We start from the raw sequence: 17,651 nt of genomic DNA on the forward strand, positions 1-17,651 counted from the left end.
GCATAAAAACACATATTATTCTAATACGGGTCCTTTTTGACCCACTTACTGTATGGAAGAGTGTAGGGTCCAGTCACTCGTGCATCTAAGGGTTAAAGTAGTTTAATAAAATAGTGGAATGCAGAAGATAAATAAGGTACAACGTAACAAGCAACAACGCAGAAATGATGAAAACTCTGTGACAGAGTGCATCATGTAGGCTTGTGATGTCGTCTCAACATGCCAACATATTAGAGGAAGTTGACTGGATCACTAAGTTGGATGGATATCAGTTAAACAAAAAGCATAGTATTCATTCAACTCTGGTCATTCTTTAAAGAGAGCAGACTAAGATGTGTGGTTTTAACAAACTAAACATACTGTGATTTGGGTTGTATTCATGGATAATCTTTATACATTGTTTTGCACCCAACATGTTGCAGTTTATCCGATACAGGTTAGAGTACTAAATTAAATCATGCATTGAACAATGACTGTATGAAGATGGTGCTGGCTTGCAGGCACATGTTTGTAGAGAGTGCATGTCCTCCTCCATCTGTAGTGATATGTCCGGTGTGTATGATGTCCCCCTGTCACAGGATAGGTGGATACAGAAAATGGCTTAATGGATGGAGAAATGAGAATAAATATCAGTAAGCTTTTGTAAATAAAAAACCTCTTACAGTACGTCTTTGTCACTTAAGCACTTGGTATTGTAGCTAAACACTTTGCAGTGATCAAATACTTGATCAGGAAGTTTAAAGTGTGAATAAACTGTATGTGTGCATGTTTACCTTAGAATTACACATTGTGTGTGTTTCCTGATGTCTATAAGAACTATGGAATAATATCATAGGGAATCATGGAAAAGTAGCATCACAATATTCAAGTCTTTATTAGGGAAAGTTTTGTATCATAATTGTATCAATTATTATTATTATTATCATCATTATTATTTTTTATTTCAAATTATTTCTGAATGGTGCTTGTCTGAATTTTGCATACAAAATTGTATTTTATTTTTTATTTAACCTTTATTTAACCAGATAAATGCATTGAGATAAAATCTCATTTTCAATGCTGACCTGGCCAAGAAGGCAGCAACGTTACACATAACACAAACATATAAAATACAGAGAACAACTAAGAAAACAAAAGACGAAAAAGCAGTCACTACATTGTGCACATTAGGACAGTAAGAAAGGTGCCCTATTACTGCAAGAGCAGCTGGTGGTGAGGACTTCAGACAACTTCAATTTAAAGCATGCTATAGAGACAAGTGCCATCAGTTTTAGGCTTGATTGAAGGTCATTCCAAGACCAAGGACCATAAAAAATACATTTGAATACCTATCAAACATTTGTTTTTATTTGAAATCCAATATTCCAGCAATCCTTTCTTGGGTTGATATTTATACTTTTTTATTCTCAGTTGATATTTCTATGACGTGTGTTTGCAGTGGTAACATTTTATAAGGTGCCAGTAGGTGGGTCCTGGAGGATTTTCTCTTGTTTTTGTTCCTGATTTGGAAAATGTGTGTTTTGTTATCCTGTTACTGTCTTCAGTGAGAACCTGGTTGCAGTCGAATAGTCTATTTAGCTTAGGAAGTACCTCAGTGGCAGCCATGACAAGCACTATGGAGGAGTGTGGTGCAGTGGTTTGTGTGTTGGTGTTCGGATCAGGGGGTCACAGGTTCAAACCCCACTGCAGTCAGCATGTTGTTGTGTCCCTGGGCAAGACACTTCACCTCAAATTGCTCCTGTGGGGATTGCCCACAGTATTGAGTATGTAAGTGTCTAACAAGTGACATGTAATATTATAAACGTTAGTCCTTAACATCTATCACTGTGTATATCACCATTCAAACGTCTTTTAAAAGTTGAACAAACCACACACAGCTCAGTAAACACTGTGAAATGTTTACTTTATTTGATCATTTCAGTAAAAACCAACGTTCATATTTCTCTTTTTGATTATAATACTGATGAACGTGAGCATTTTCTCCTCTCCTTTCGTAAAGGGAAGTCCAGTGGTTCCTAAGCTAAAGGAGGTTATAAAGGAAGTTTGAAACCTCCTTTCCTATCATCTAGAGAATTCGAAGGGCACTTATCATGGCTGCCACTGAGGGACTTCCGGGTAATTTCACTCCGTTAGGAAGGTTCCTAAGCTAAATGGACTATTCGACTTCAGCCGAGGATTCAAACTTCCTTTATAACCTCCTTTAGCTTAGAAACCACTGGACCTCCCTTCACGAAAGGAGAGGAGAAAGTGCTGCCCCACAATGCCTTGCAGCCGCAGCATTTGCCGTCACACAACATTGACACAGTGATAGATGTTAAGGACTAACGTTTATAATAAATACATTTATATTGATTTTAAGATCTTTTCATAGTTCATACAATCATACGTATTGGGATCATTTGTATTAATGTGGACCGGAGGGAGAGGGTGACGAGCATAAGTTTCACTTTCCTTTTTTATTTAAATTCCAACTTTGGTCATGAAGAATATGTTTCTCTGTTGTCCACGTTCATACAGCATAAAATAACAGCATCAGAGCACGGTGCAGAGTCTCTAGATGAGTTTACAGTAGTCCATCGTTCTTATTACATCCATGTTATAGTCCGCTGTATAGAAAACTGTAGTTTCCATAGTTTCCCCACAGCAGCAGACGCACATTTATGACGTCCGCTGGCGCATCATAAACACGTCGGATAGTGAAAGTGCAGTCGGATTCTAGTCTAAAGTACTCTCCAAAGTCCTTTTGAATTCTCCTATCCACTATCCCTTAACCCCGTGACGTTTCACACAGAGGTCAAGGGATAGACGATAGGGATAGACGTTAGGAGCTAATTTTTGGACTATTCGACTGCAACCCCTGTGAGTCTGTGGGCTGTACAGCAGCAGCATGCAGCAGCAGCAGTTGGCCGCCTGTGTGGCGCTGTCCACACGTGTGGTGCTGAAAGCTGCTCAGGCGCTCTCTCACGCTCTCTGCCTCTCACACTGCCTCTCTACATATCCCTCTGTCGCTCACCGCCATTAAAACAGACGATTATTGCAAATAGTTGTTTGTGTTTTTCTAATAAATTTACTTTTGTTATTGTGGATTATTTCACCATACGCCCAACTGAATTCATGCATTTTGGGGTTTCTTCATTATATTTAATGTCAGCGTGTAATGCCTAAGCCCAGCGGATATTGAGTAATGCTGTTGCATAATTTTAAGAATAATTTGATTGATAATAATTAGTCTGGGAAATGTTGGTAAGAGAGAGAGAGAGAGAGAGAGGAGAGCGAGACGGAGATGGAGAGAGGAGCAGCGGAGAGAGAGAGGAGACGTGAGAGAGAGAACTAGAGAGAGAGGACGGTGAGACGACTGAGCAGGAGAGCAGGGAGAGAGAGAGTTGACGAGATGAGAGAGACGATCTGAGAGAATGAGATGTAAGGAGTGAGAAGAGCAGGAGAGAGAGAGAGAGAGAGAGGAGAAGAGGAAGATTTGAGAGAGAGAGAGATTGAGGTACGGAGATGAGAGAGAGAGAGAGAGAGAGGAGAGAGAGAGAGAGTAACGGAGGACGAGAGAGCGGAGTCGAGAGAGGGATGAGAGAGAGATGAAGGGAGAGATGAAGGGAGAGATGAAGGGAGAGCGAGCCGCACCATCGGCGCTCCCCCTCCCTTTTCGTCCATACGGGTATTTTACGTGGGCTGCAGACATAATTATTTCACTGAGGCGTGGTACAGACGACGTAAGGACGTATGCAGGCTGCATTGGCTTTCTCTGGCCACAGGTAGGCAACGAAGAGCCTTGTCAGATTGAAAGACATGTGCATGCATTCAGGTACATAGGAAGGAGCATAAATGATGGATTAACACGAAACATTGAATGTGTGGTCATATAAAGATCCGACATTTACTTATTTATACACTGGCCTTAGGATCTTATATTTACAATTTGTATCAATAATAAATGTACTCTATAGTTTTCATATTTAAATACATTACATTTTTTTAAACCCAGTAGAGGGAGACTACTTGGAGTTCATTGGTTGTCTATAATATTTATAATGATAGCTTTGCAATAACCAGGATGGTATTCATACTTAAACGTCACTGATGCCACGATTGGTGGAAACAGGAATATCCCCTCCACCAATGAAATCCAGAGTATTACAAAGAGATCTACTCCATCTCACCGAGTAGCTTCAGCCTCGTAACCATTACAATGTTCTGCACTGGGGAGAGGGATGCATATGCAGACACAAAGCATGACTGTCTCGGTTGCATATGAGGACGCATCTACATCGGATCATGTACCTTCTATATGTAATCAGCTAAGAAGTTTGGATTGTGATAAGATATTGAATTTATGGAACGAGGAATAATGTGGACCAAATTTCCTGCATGGCAGGTGTTTTTGTGGTGGCATCATTTCTTTCTTTTGTGGAGTACAATAGAAGGACAGACTCGTTACAGCATTCCGGAGGAACTGAAACAGGGCTCCGTTGTAGGAAATCTAGCCAAAGATCTTGGTCTGGTTGTATCTGAACTGTACCCACGTAAATTGCGGATAACCTCGGAAGCTGGTAAGCAGTATTTAAGCGTGGACTTGGGGAAGGGGGAACTGGTGGTGATTGATAGGATAGATAGGGAGGAACTGTGTGGACAAAGACCGTCATGTGTGTTGCCTTTGGAACTAGTCATAGATAATCCTCTACAACTGCATAGGGTCGAGATTGAAATACAGGATACAAACGACAATTCTCCTATTTTTTTTACTAAGGAGAAAGTGGTGAAAATTGCAGAGCTGGTTAATCCAGGCGCCCGATTTCCATTAGAAAGTGCACAGGATTTGGATGTTGGCTCTAATTCTGTACGTACTTACCTTATTAGCAAAAACGATCATTTCAAATTGGCTGTTAAAAACCACAAAGACGGTAGAAAAATCCCTGAACTGGTCCTCGAAAAGCCACTTGATAGAGAAAAGCTGCCTGTGCACAATCTTATCCTCACCGCTGTAGACGGTGGAGATCCTGTGCGCTCAGGGACATCTGAAATTAAAGTTATAATACTTGACATAAATGATAATGCGCCTGTGTTTGAAAAACAGGTATATGAGGCTAATGTTAGCGAAAAGGCAACACCTGGAACTGAGATACTGCAGGTTAAAGCTATAGATGTAGACGAAGGACTAAATGGAGTAATCGAATATGTGTTTGCAGAGCAAACTACAAATCTGATTGTATCATTGTTTAACATTGAACCTTCTACTGGAGTTATTGTTGTCAAAGGAATTTTAGACCATGAAACTAACTCTTTACATAGATTTGACGTCACTGCTAAAGATAAAGGAAATCCTGAGATGGATGGGCATTGTGGTGTCGAAATTAAAATAGTAGACATTAACGACAATATTCCTGAAATAATAGTAACTTCTCTAACAACACCTATTCCAGAAGACTCTGCTATTGGAACCGTAATTGCGTTGATAAGTGCAAAAGACCCAGATTCTGGTGACAATGGTAAAATTAAGTTAAGCGTGTCTTCAAAATCACCCTTCAAGTTAAATCCTTCGGTGTCTAATCATTACTCATTAGTGACGAATGGGCCACTTGACCGTGAAACAAATAGCCAGTATAGTGTCAAGATCATTGCTACTGATTCTGGAAAGCCCCCATTATCGAGTGAAAAAATCATATCTGTTGAATTGTTAGATGTAAATGACAACCCACCAGTGTTCTCTCAGCCTTCTTATGCCGTATATGTAAAAGAGAACCATGCTCCTGGGAAGATTTTGTTCTCAATATCAGCGTCTGATATGGATTTTGGTGAAAACTCCAAAATATCCTACTCCATACTGGACTCTAAAGTGCAGGACGTTTCTGTCTCGTCTTATGTTTACATTAACTCAGATAACGGCAGCATCTACAGCATGCACTCGTTTGACTATGAGAAACTGAAGGTGTTTCAGATCCAGGTTCAGGCAAAGGATCAGGGATCTCCGTCTCTCAGCAGCAACACCACTGTCCATGTTTTTATCCTGGACCAGAACGACAATGCCCCCGCTGTTATTTACCCCTCCTCCGCTGTCCTGGGCTCCCTCTCTCACCAGAGGATGTCCCGCTCCGCTAAAGCGGGTCACCTGGTTACTAAGGTGACGGCCGTGGACGCTGACTCGGGCCATAACGCCTGGATCTCCTACAAACTGGCGGAGGCCACAGACGCCTCTCTGTTCACTGTCAATCTGTACACAGGGGAGGTGAGGACTAAACGCGCTGTGTCTGAGCAGGACGACTCCTCTCAGAGGCTGCTTATAGAGATCAAGGACGACGGGGAACCGATGCAGTCCGCCACTGTCACGGTGTCCATCCTGCTGGAGGACGGCCTCCATGAGCCCATCTTAGACCTCCGACAGAAAACGGCCGAGCCCAGCAGGAAAACTGGGAGAATCGCCCTTTATTTGATTCTCTCTCTTGCCTCGGTGTCCGTGCTGTCTCTGGTGACTTTTCTCATCTTAGCGGTTAAATGCATGAGGAACAGCAGCAGCAGCGGTAGTTGCTGCATGAGACGCAGCGACTGTGATCATTACAAGAACCCCAACAGAAACATGCAGATTCAGCTCAACACTGATGGACCTATAAAGTACGTGGAGGTCCTGGGAGGAGACATGATGTCTCAGAGTCAGTCCTTCAGGTCTTGCATGTCTCCAATGTCAGAGTACAGTGATTTCACTTTGATTAAGCCCAGCAGCACCACTGACTTTACGGAGGTGATCAGTGTTCTGGATGCTTCTTTACCCGACAGCACCTGGACCTTTGAGAGCCAGCAGGTGAGCAAAACATAATGCAGATTGAGTCTATCTATCTATCTATCTATCTATCTATCTATCTATCTATCTATCTATCTATCTATCTATCTATCTATCGATCTATCTATCTATCTATCTATCTATCTATCTATCTATCCCTCTACATCTATCTATCTATCTATCTATCCCTCTACATCTATCTATCTATCTATCTATCTATCTATCTATCTATCTATCTATCTATCTATCTATCTATCTATCTATCCCTCTACATCTATCTATCTATCTATCTATCTATCTATCTATCTATCTATCTATCTATCTATCTATCTATCTATCTATCTATCTATCTATCTATCTATATATATATATCCCTCTAACCATCTATCTATCCCTCTAACCATCTAACCATCTATCTATCTATCTATCTATCTATCTATCTATCTATCTATCTATCTATCTATCTATCTATCTATCTATCTATCTATCTATCTATCTATCTATCTATTTCATCACACATTCCAATTCCAAATAGTTCAGCACAAAGCTGTACAGTGACTCTTGGATGTAAGGGATATTTTTTTTTGCTGATCATCTTTAAGGGGAAAAACAGTATTTTATTCCCCTCAACTTGTTTCTAGTGATTGGTTAAAATAGGATATCACTGTGGAAAATTTGGATTTTTCAAAATGTAAGCTGATATGGCCAGACTCTTTTCCTGTTCTTTCTTTCTCTCTCTCTCTCTTTCTTCTTTCTTTCTTTTATTCTTTCTTTCTTGTTTTTCCTGTCCTTCTTAAAATAAATAGTATATAATTTAAATTAAATAGTATATTACATATTCATTGAAATAGTATTTTAAAGTGGCATACCATTGAATGTTTGGCTACCCGTAAGTGTCAAAACAACAGCTTGGGTTAAACTAAAAGGACAAAATGAAAATAGACGCTGCCACTTTAAGAGTGTCGATCTGTTTCCCTCTCATTGGATGGTAGATGCGGATGCTTTGCACCAATAGGAGTCAGAACTGTACAAAGCAATCTAGTCCCTGCCCCCATGCAGCCTCCGAGCTGTAACATTGAGACAGCAAAGTGATCGAGGAGAGACGGCAATGGGCTCGTTTTCATAATGAAATCGGATAACTCATCATACAGCCATGCTTAGTAATTTTGGGAAATCTCTATTGGACTAGTACCTGCGATGATGAATTTCACCATCGTTCTATCGAATATGTCGTTTGGATTGTATATATTATAGCGGACTAAGGATGACAAAGACAATAGGATACCGAGACTGGAGATGGCAGGCGCTTTGGTGGCATCATTTCTTTCTCTTGTGGAGTACAATAAACGGACAGACTCGATACAGCATCCCGGAGGAACTAAAACAGGGCTCTGTGGTAGGAAATCTAGCCAAAGATCTGGGTCTCGGACTGTCAGAGATTTTTGACCGTAAACTGCGTGTTGCCTCTGAGGCTGGAGAGCAGTATTTCAGTGTGGATGCAGGGAAGGGAGAGCTGCTGGTGAATGACAGAATAGACAGAGAGACTCTTTGTGGACAAAGCGCGAGCTGCGTTTTGCCTCTTCAGGTTGTTATTGAGGACCCATTACAACTTTTTCGTGTTGAGGTAGAAATACAAGACATTAATGATAATGCACCTAGATTTCCATCAAATGATATCACATTAGAGGTAGCGGAATCTACCGGTTTGGGTGTTCGTTTTCCACTTGAAAGCGCCATAGACCCTGATGTTGGGGGGAATTCTTTAAAGTCATACACGCTCAGTAAAGATGAATGTTTTAGTATTAGAGTTAAAGACGTTGCCGGCGGAAGGAAAGTCCCTGAATTGATTTTAGCAAAACATTTAGATAGAGAGAAAAAGGCTGTCCATAAGCTTTTGTTGACAGCTCTAGATGGAGGCAACCCAGTACGATCAGGGACTGCTCAACTAAATATAAGAGTCCTTGACATAAACGACAACGTCCCAACGTTTGAGAAAACGTTGTATAAGGTATCTATCAGTGAAAATGCTGCAGACGGTGAGTTAATAGTACAAACAAAAGCGACTGATATGGATGATGGTCAAAACGGAGAAATAGAATATGCATTTGGTGCACACACACCGGATACTGTTCACTCTGTCTTCACTATTGATCATAATTCTGGAATAATATTTCTCAAAGGAAAACTGGATTTCGAAACAATTACAAATTATGAATTAGATATAAGTGCGAAAGATAAAGGCAGTCCGAGAATGGAGGGGCACTGTACTGTGAATGTTGAAGTGTTAGATGTTAACGATAATGCCCCAGAAATAATACTCACTTCTCATCCAAAGCCTGTGCGCGAAGACTCGCCTAATGGCACCGTAGTAGCGTTGATCAATGCCAGAGACATTGACTCTGGTGTAAATGGTAAAGTAACATTACAGCTCCCAAAAAAATCTCCATTTGCTCTAAAACCATCGTTTTCTCAAAATTACGCCTTGGTTACAAGTGGTGTTTTAGATCGAGAAAATGTCTCTGAATATAAGATTGAAATAACAGCCACTGATTCAGGCTCTCCTCCTCTATCCAGTAAGAGAATTATACCTGTCATCATCACTGATGTGAATGATAACCGCCCTATATTCACTCAGCCCTTCTATAATGTGTATTTAAAAGAGAATGGGGTGCCAGGCTCTATACTGTACTCAGTATCTGCGTCTGACCTGGATTTTGGTGAAAACGCTAAAATCTCCTATTCCATCTTCGACTCTAAAGTGCAGGACGTTTCTGTCTCGTCTTATGTTTATATTAACTCAGATAACGGCAGCATCTACAGCATGCACTCGTTTGACTATGAGAAACTGAAGGTGTTTCAGATTCAGGTTCAGGCAAAGGATCAGGGCTCTCCGTCTCTCAGCAGCAACACCACTGTCCATGTTTTTATTCTGGACCAGAACGACAATGCCCCCGCTGTTATTTACCCCTCCTCCGCTATCCTGGGCTCCCTCTCTCACCAGAGGATGTCCCGCTCCGCTAAAGCGGGTCACCTGGTTACTAAGGTGACGGCCGTGGACGCTGACTCGGGCCATAACGCCTGGATCTCCTACAAGCTGGCGGAGGCCACAGACGCCTCTCTGTTCACTGTCAACCTGTATACAGGGGAGGTGAGGACTAAACGCGCTGCGTCCGAGCAGGACGACTCCTCTCAGAGGCTGCTTATAGAGATCAAGGACGACGGGGAACCGGTGCAGTCCGCCACCGTCACGGTGTCCATCCTGCTGGAGGACGGCCTCCATGAGCCCATCTTAGACCTCCGACAGAAAACGGCCGAGCCCAGCAGGAAAACTGGGAGAATCGCCCTTTATTTGATTCTCTCTCTGGCCTCGGTGTCCGTGCTGTCTCTGGTGACTTTTCTCATCTTAGCGGTTAAATGCATGAGGAACAGCAGCAGCAGCGGTAGTTGCTGCATGAGACGCAGCGACTGTGATCATTACAAGAACCCCAACAGAAACATGCAGATTCAGCTCAACACTGATGGACCTATAAAGTACGTGGAGGTCCTGGGAGGAGACATGATGTCTCAGAGTCAGTCCTTCAGGTCCTGCATGTCTCCAATGTCAGAGTACAGTGATTTCACTTTGATTAAGCCCAGCAGCACCACTGACTTTACGGAGGTAATCAGTGTTCTGGATGCGTCTTTACCCGACAGCACCTGGACCTTTGAGAGCCAGCAGGTGAGCAAAACATAATGCGGATTATGAGTCCACATATCTATCTATCCATCTACCCATCTATCCATCTATCCATCTATCCATCTATCCATCTATCCATCTATCCATCTATCCATCTATCCATCTATCCATCTCACATTCCCATATTCATTTCTGAATAATTCAGCACCACACCACTGGACAGCGACTCTTGGATTGCAGGGGATGCTTAGGCACAACGTGTGTGTCTTCGTGCATATGTCTTTGCATTGTGCTGATCATCTTTCAAGGGAAACATTGTTTTCTTTCTGTCCTGGGCTTGTTTCTAGTGATTGGTTGAACAAGGATATCACTGTGGAAATGTTAGATTTTTTACAATGTAAGGTGATTTAGCCAGACTCTCTTTCTTTCTGGCTTTCTTTTTTTTCTTTTTTCTCTCTTTCTTTTATTCTTTCATTATTGTTTTTTTGTTCTTTCTTTAAAAAGATATGCATTTAGTTAAAATTATATATAATATTAAATATTAGTTGATATATTATTTTAAAGTGGCATACCATTGAATGTTTGGCTACCCGTAAGTGTCAAAACAAAAGTTTTGGTCAAACTAAAAGGGCAAAATGAAAATAGACGCTGCCACTTTAAGAGTGTCGATCTGTTTCCCTCTCATTGGATGGTAGATGCGGATGCTTTGCACCAATAGGAGTCAGAACTGTACAAAGCAATCTAGTCCCTGCCCCCATGCAGCCTCCGAGCTGTAACATTGAGACAGCAAAGTGATCGAGGAGAGACGGCAATGGGCTCGTTTTTATAATGTAGAAATCGTATAACTCATCGTAGAGCCATGCTCAGTAATTTTGGGAAATCTCTGGAGTAATACCTGCGATGATGAATTTCACCATCGTTCTATCGAATATGTCGTTTGGATTGTATATGTTATAGCGGACTAAGGATGACAAAGACAATAGGATACCGAGACTGGAGATGGCAGGTGCTTTGGTGGCATCATTTCTTTCTCTTGTGGACTACAATAAACGGACAGACTCGGTACAGCATCCCGGAGGAACTAAAACAGGGCTCTGTGGTAGGAAATCTAGCCAAAGATCTGAGTCTCGGACTATCAGACATTTTAGATCGTAAAATGCATATCGCCTCTGAGGCTGGAGAGCAGTATTTTAGTGTGGATGCAGGGAAGGGCGAGCTGGTGGTGAATGATAGAATAGACAGAGAGGCTTTATGTGGACAAAGCGCGAGCTGTGTTTTAACTCTGCAAGTAGTTGTTCAAAATCCTTTGCAGTCTCATCGTATTGAAGTGGAAATTAGAGATATAAATGACAATTCTCCTAATTTTCTTACACAGGAAATTAACCTTAAAATACCAGAATCAGTGGCTCTTGGCAGACGTTTTCCCTTGGAAAGTGCAAAAGACCCTGATGTTGGAAGCAATTCTTTAAAAACGTACTCCCTGAGCAAAAACGATTATTTTGCTCTTAAATCTAAAGACACGAAAAATGGTAAGGCTGTACCAGAATTGGTGTTAGAAAAGCCATTGGACCGGGAAAAGACTGCTCTCCATCAGCTTTTGTTGACTGCATTAGATGGAGGTAACCCTGTTAAATCTGGAACCTGTACTATTATTATCACTGTACTTGATAACAACGACAATTTTCCAATATTCAATGAAAATGAGTACAAAGTGTCTTTGAAGGAGAACAGCACCAAAGGAACATTTGTGATCAAACTTAAAGCTTCAGATGCAGACGACGGTGTTAATGGTGAAGTTAAATATTATTTTGGGTCTCGCACTCCAGACTTTGTCTTATCAACATTTGATATTAATGAAATAACAGGACAAATCATATTAAAAGGAGCATTAGATTATGAGAGTGCTAAATCATACCTTATCGATATAACTGCTAAAGACAGGGGCATTCCCGAAATGGAGGGTAACTGTCGTGTACAGTTGGACATAGAGGACATAAATGATAATGCTCCAGAAATTGTGCTTACATCAAAACCTAGTCCTGTGCCCGAGGACGCACCAAGTGGCACAGTTGTGGCTTTAATCAGTGCACGAGACTTTGACTCCGGAAATAACGGTAGAGTGATGTTACAGCTTCCAAAACGGTCTCCTTTCACTCTGAAACCGTCCTACTCTAATAATTACCAGCTGGTCACTAGTGGTGCTTTGGACCGAGAGAGTTTCTCAGAATATAATATTGAGATAACAGCCACTGATTCAGGCTCTCCTCCTCTGTCCAGTAAGAAAAGCATACCTGTCGGCATCAGTGATGTGAATGATAACCCCCCTATGTTCACTCAGCCATTCTATAATGTGTATTTAAAAGAGAATGGGGTGCCAGGCTCTATTCTGTACTCAGTATCAGCATCTGACCTTGATTTTGGTGAAAACGCTAAAATATCTTACTCCATACTGGACTCTAAAGTACAGGACGTTTCTGTCTCGTCTTATGTTTATATTAACTCAGATAACGGCAGCATCTACAGCATGCACTCGTTTGACTATGAGAAACTGAAGGTGTTTCAGATCCAGGTTCAGGCAAAGGATCAGGGATCTCCGTCTCTCAGCAGCAACACCACTGTCCATGTTTTTATCCTGGACCAGAACGACAATGCCCCCGCTGTTATTTACCCCTCCTCCGCTGTCCTGGGCTCCCTCTCTCACCAGAGGATGTCCCGCTCCGCTAAAGCGGGTCACCTGGTTACTAAGGTGACGGCCGTGGACGCTGACTCGGGCCATAACGCCTGGATCTCCTACAAACTGGCAGAGGCCACAGACGCCTCTCTGTTCACTGTCAACCTGTACACAGGGGAGGTGAGGACTAAACGCGCTGCGTCCGAGCAGGACGACTCCTCTCAGAGGCTGCTTATAGAGATCAAGGACGACGGGGAACCGATGCAGTCCGCCACCGTGACGGTGTCCATCCTGCTGGAGGACGGCCTCCATGAGCCCATCTTAGACCTCCGACAGAAAACGGCCGAGCCCAGCAGGAAAACTGGGAGAATCACCCTTTATTTGATGCTCTCTCTGGCCTCGGTGTCCGTGCTGTCTCTGGTGACATTTCTCATCTTAGCTGTTAAATGCATGAGGAACAGCAGCAGCAGCGGTAGTTGCTGCATGAGACGCAGTGACTGTGATAATTACAAGAACCCCAACAGAAACATGCAGATTCAGCTCAACACTGATGGACCTATAAAGTACGTGGAGGTCCTGGGAGGAGACATGATGTCTCAGAGTCAGTCCTTCAGGTCCTGCATGTCTCCAATGTCAGAGTACAGTGATTTCACTTTGATTAAGCCCAGCAGCACCACTGACTTTACGGAGGTGATCAGTGTTCTGGATGCGTCTTTACCCGACAGCACGTGGACCTTTGAGAGCCAGCAGGTGAGCAGACAGTAACATAATCTTGCATAGACGCACAAAAAAAACATTATTTGTATCCTGTTTTTTGTCTGCTTTATCCGAGGGATTCATTTCATGAAAACTTGTTAAAGCATTATTTCTCTCATATTCATATCTTCAAAATTATTGAGAGCTTTACGGCATTCAACACATTCTCACACATGTAAACGTTTTTTTTTTCAACATCCGTTAAACAAAACAAAAACCTAACAATAATTTGAAATATTTAAGAATCAAAACTGTCACATACTGCTTCAGCACATTTTAAGTTTTTAGATAAACCTAAACTGCCCTTAGTTGTTGTAGGGATGCATTAAAGCGTTTGTTTTATTACTGGATGACTGTCATAACAGTCACGCATACCCAAGAACAGTAATTGTAAAGATGTGCAAATGAAACATAATATTGTAAACTCTTAAATTAATATCTAAGCATGTCCGCGAAGACTGATGTTCCATTTACAGTAGGTTACTTTGTCTTTGTGCCCATTTCATATTTAGACACATTTCAAAACGTATGTGAATTTAATTATCGAAATTACATTATACATTATTTTTCGGGAAGTGTTAACCATACAAATAAAAAGAAAAATATATATTTATAAAATAATTAATTGTTCATAGGTATAAGCACCATATTCCACTGTTTCATAGTTTTTAGTTGGAATGCTTGATCTGGAAAACAGTGCCGTTTCTATCTTGTTCGATGTTGGTCGATGCTGTGCACCAATAGCACTGCAGTTGTACAAAGAGATCTACTCCCTCCCCCATCCATCCTCACCACTGTAGTCAGTACAATGCTTCGAGCCCGAGATGAGAGGATAAGGCGTTTAAACGCTCAGATTTGATAATATGCATTTCATTTTCATCTCATGGTGCCCATATGAAGCTTTCTGGAATACAACATATTCGTGGTTGATGGATTTTCGCATTGGCCTTCATATGCTGAACAATATTTCGATGGGATATAACGTTGTATTGTAAGGACCGGGATGACAAAGAGAATGGGATACCGAGACTGGAGATGTCAGGCGCTTTGGTGGCATCATTTCTTTCTCTTGTGGACTACAATAAACGGACAGACTCGTTACAGCATCCCGGAGGAACTAAAACAGGGCTCGGTGGTAGGAAATCTAGCCAAAGATTTGGGTCTCGGACTATCAGAGATTTTTGATCGTAAACTGCGTGTTGCCTCTGAGGCTGGAGAGCAGTATTTCAGTGTGGATGCGGGGAAAGGCGAGCTGGTGGTGAATGACAGAATAGACAGAGAGGCTTTATGTGGACAAAGCGCAAGCTGTGTTGTACCTCTGCAGGTTGTAATAGAAAACCCGCTACAGTTGAACCGGATAGAAGTGGAAATAAGAGATGTAAATGACAATGCTCCAAGTTTTCTCAAAAGCGATAACATATTAGAAATCGCTGAATCAACCGTTGTAGGTGTTCGTTTTCCCTTAGAGACTGCAGAGGATCCCGATGTTGGGAGTAACGGAGTAAAGACGTACACACTAAGCAAAGATGATTGCTTCACTTTAAAAGTTAAAGAAATTGAAAATGGACGTAAAATTCCAGAATTGGTATTGAGTAAATCCCTTGATCGCGAGAAAAAAGTAATACACGATTTATTTCTTACTGCTATGGACGGAGGCAATCCGGCCAAGTCTGGAACTTCAAAAATAACTGTCAATGTGCTTGATGTCAACGATAATGTGCCACTATTCGAAAATACGTTTTATAAAGTCGCTGTTCAAGAAAACAGTTCAAATGGCTCATTTGTAATTAAAACAAAAGCAACAGACATAGACGAGGGTCCAAATGGAGAAATTGAGTACTCGCTTGGTAAACACACACCACCATCAGTGCTGTCATTATTTCATATAGATGCTGTAACGGGAGATATTTTTTTGAAAAAAGAGCTGGACCACGAAACTCAAGCTTCATATAGAATAGACATTAGTGCAAAAGACAAAGGCTTTCCTAAAATGGAGGCTCACTGCAGTGTGCAAGTCGATGTCTTAGACGTTAATGATAACCCTCCAGATATTGTTCTGACTTCAAAACCTACTGCTCTTCCCGAAGACTCTCGCAGTGGAACAGTAGTTGCTTTGCTTAGCGTCCGTGACCTCGATTCCGGTGATAACGGTAAAGTGACGTTGAAACTTCCCAAAAGTTCTCCGTTTAATCTTAAAGCATCATTTTCTAATAATTACGCACTGGTTACAAGTGGTTCATTAGACAGAGAAAGATTTTCAGAGTATAATATCGAGATAACAGCCACTGATTCAGGCTCTCCTCCTCTGTCCAGTAAGACAATTATACCTGTCAGCATCAGTGATGTGAATGATAACCCCCCTTTATTCACTCAGCCATCCTATAATGTGTATTTAAAAGAGAATGGGGTGCCAGGCTCTATACTGTACTCAGTATCAGCATCTGACCTTGATTTTGGTGAAAACGCTAAAATATCTTACTCCATACTGGACTCTAAAGTGCAGGACGTTTCTGTCTCGTCTTATGTTTACATTAACTCAGATAACGGCAGCATCTACAGCATGCACTCGTTTGACTATGAGAAACTGAAGGTGTTTCAGATCCAGGTTCAGGCAAAGGATCAGGGCTCCCCGTCTCTCAGCAGCAACACCACTGTACATGTTTTTATTCTGGACCAGAACGACAATGCCCCCGCTGTTATTTACCCCTCCTCCGCTGTCATGGGCTCCCTCTCTCACCAGAGGATGTCCCGCTCCGCTAAAGCGGGTCACCTGGTTACTAAGGTGACGGCCGTGGACGCTGACTCGGGCCATAACGCCTGGATCTCCTACAAGCTGGCGGAGGCCACAGACGCCTCTCTGTTCACTGTCAACCTGTACACAGGGGAGGTGAGGACTAAACGCGCTGCCTCCGAGCAGGACGACTCCTCTCAGAGGCTGCTTATAGAGATCAAGGACGACGGGGAACCGATGCAGTCCGCCACTGTCACAGTGTCCATCCTGCTGGAGGACGGCCTCCATGAGCCCATCTTAGACCTCCGACAGAAAACGGCCGAGCCCAGCAGGAAAACTGGGAGAATCACCCTTTATTTGATTCTCTCTTTGGCCTCGGTGTCCGTGCTGTCTCTGGTGACTTTTCTCATCTTAGCGGTTAAATGCATGAGGAACAGCAGCAGCAGCGATAGTTGCTGCATGAGACGCAGCGACTGTGATAATTACAAGAACCCCAAAAGAAACATGCAGATTCAGCTCAACACTGATGGACCTATAAAGTACGTGGAGGTCCTGGGAGGAGACATGATGTCTCAGAGTCAATCCTTCAGGTCCTGCATGTCTCCAATGTCAGAGTACAGTGATTTCACTTTGATTAAGCCCAGCAGCACCACTGACTTTACGGAGGTGATCAGTGTTCTGGATGCTTCCTTACCTGACAGCACCTGGACCTTTGAGAGCCAGCAGGTGAGCATATGACAGTCCATTGTGATGTCCCCATCATATATATATTTTTTAATTCCACTTTTAAATAACTTTCTTAATTATAAGAACTGAAAGCTGACCTGCTCAGTCTGCTTTTTATCAGCTTCACGTGCTAAAAAATGTACAGAATGAGCACTGTGGTTTTGTTTTTGTTAATTGTAAACTAAGTTAATGCTCTTGTAAAATGTCCAATCATTAAATTAAAAAAATCTAACTCAACACCTAATTTAAATGCTCGGACTACTTGAAATTGCCTAACAGAGTGTGGCTAAATTAATAAAAAATACATGAT

The 17,651-nt window shown here is 42.1% G+C and overlaps 3 protein-coding genes across 28 annotated transcripts in view; all 3 read left to right on the forward strand.

The window, feature by feature from the left end:
* The window catches only part of LOC117485400 (protocadherin gamma-C5-like), a 243,915-nt gene that overhangs the window by 198,263 nt on the left and 28,001 nt on the right, over positions 1-17,651 (forward strand). For 3 of the 26 annotated variants that reach the window (XM_034133926.1, XM_034133933.1, XM_034133935.1), the window contains exon 1: positions 7,901-10,499. The exons of 21 other annotated variants lie outside the window; for them this stretch is intronic. In XM_034133926.1, the coding sequence (XP_033989817.1) occupies positions 8,046-10,499 (2,454 nt within the window). In that variant the 5' untranslated portion in view covers positions 7,901-8,045. Of the gene's footprint in view, positions 1-7,900; positions 10,500-14,887; positions 17,342-17,651 lie in introns of those variants that run through there. 2 more of the 26 variants (XM_034133925.1, XM_034133936.1) reach the window with 1 other exon arrangement.
* Positions 4,358-6,817, forward strand: LOC117485450 (protocadherin gamma-C5-like). Its single transcript, XM_034134006.1, has one exon. It carries the CDS (start codon positions 4,358-4,360, stop codon positions 6,815-6,817), a length of 2,460 nt encoding a protein of 819 aa, XP_033989897.1.
* On the forward strand, positions 11,345-13,893 carry LOC117485402 (protocadherin gamma-C5-like). The gene has a single exon (XM_034133959.1). It carries the CDS (start codon positions 11,425-11,427, stop codon positions 13,891-13,893), a length of 2,469 nt encoding a protein of 822 aa, XP_033989850.1. The 5' UTR covers positions 11,345-11,424.

Source organism: Trematomus bernacchii, unplaced genomic scaffold, assembly GCF_902827165.1.
Source record: "Trematomus bernacchii unplaced genomic scaffold, fTreBer1.1, whole genome shotgun sequence".
Classification (NCBI taxonomy): domain Eukaryota; kingdom Metazoa; phylum Chordata; class Actinopteri; order Perciformes; family Nototheniidae; genus Trematomus; species Trematomus bernacchii.

What these genes read in the sequence shown, in the direction of transcription:
- LOC117485402 (XM_034133959.1), top strand. Translation starts at nt 11,425, where the DNA reads ATGACAAAGACAATAGGATACCGAGACTGGAGATGGCAGGTGCTTTGG.
- LOC117485450 (XM_034134006.1), top strand. Translation starts at nt 4,358, where the DNA reads ATGTGGACCAAATTTCCTGCATGGCAGGTGTTTTTGTGGTGGCATCAT.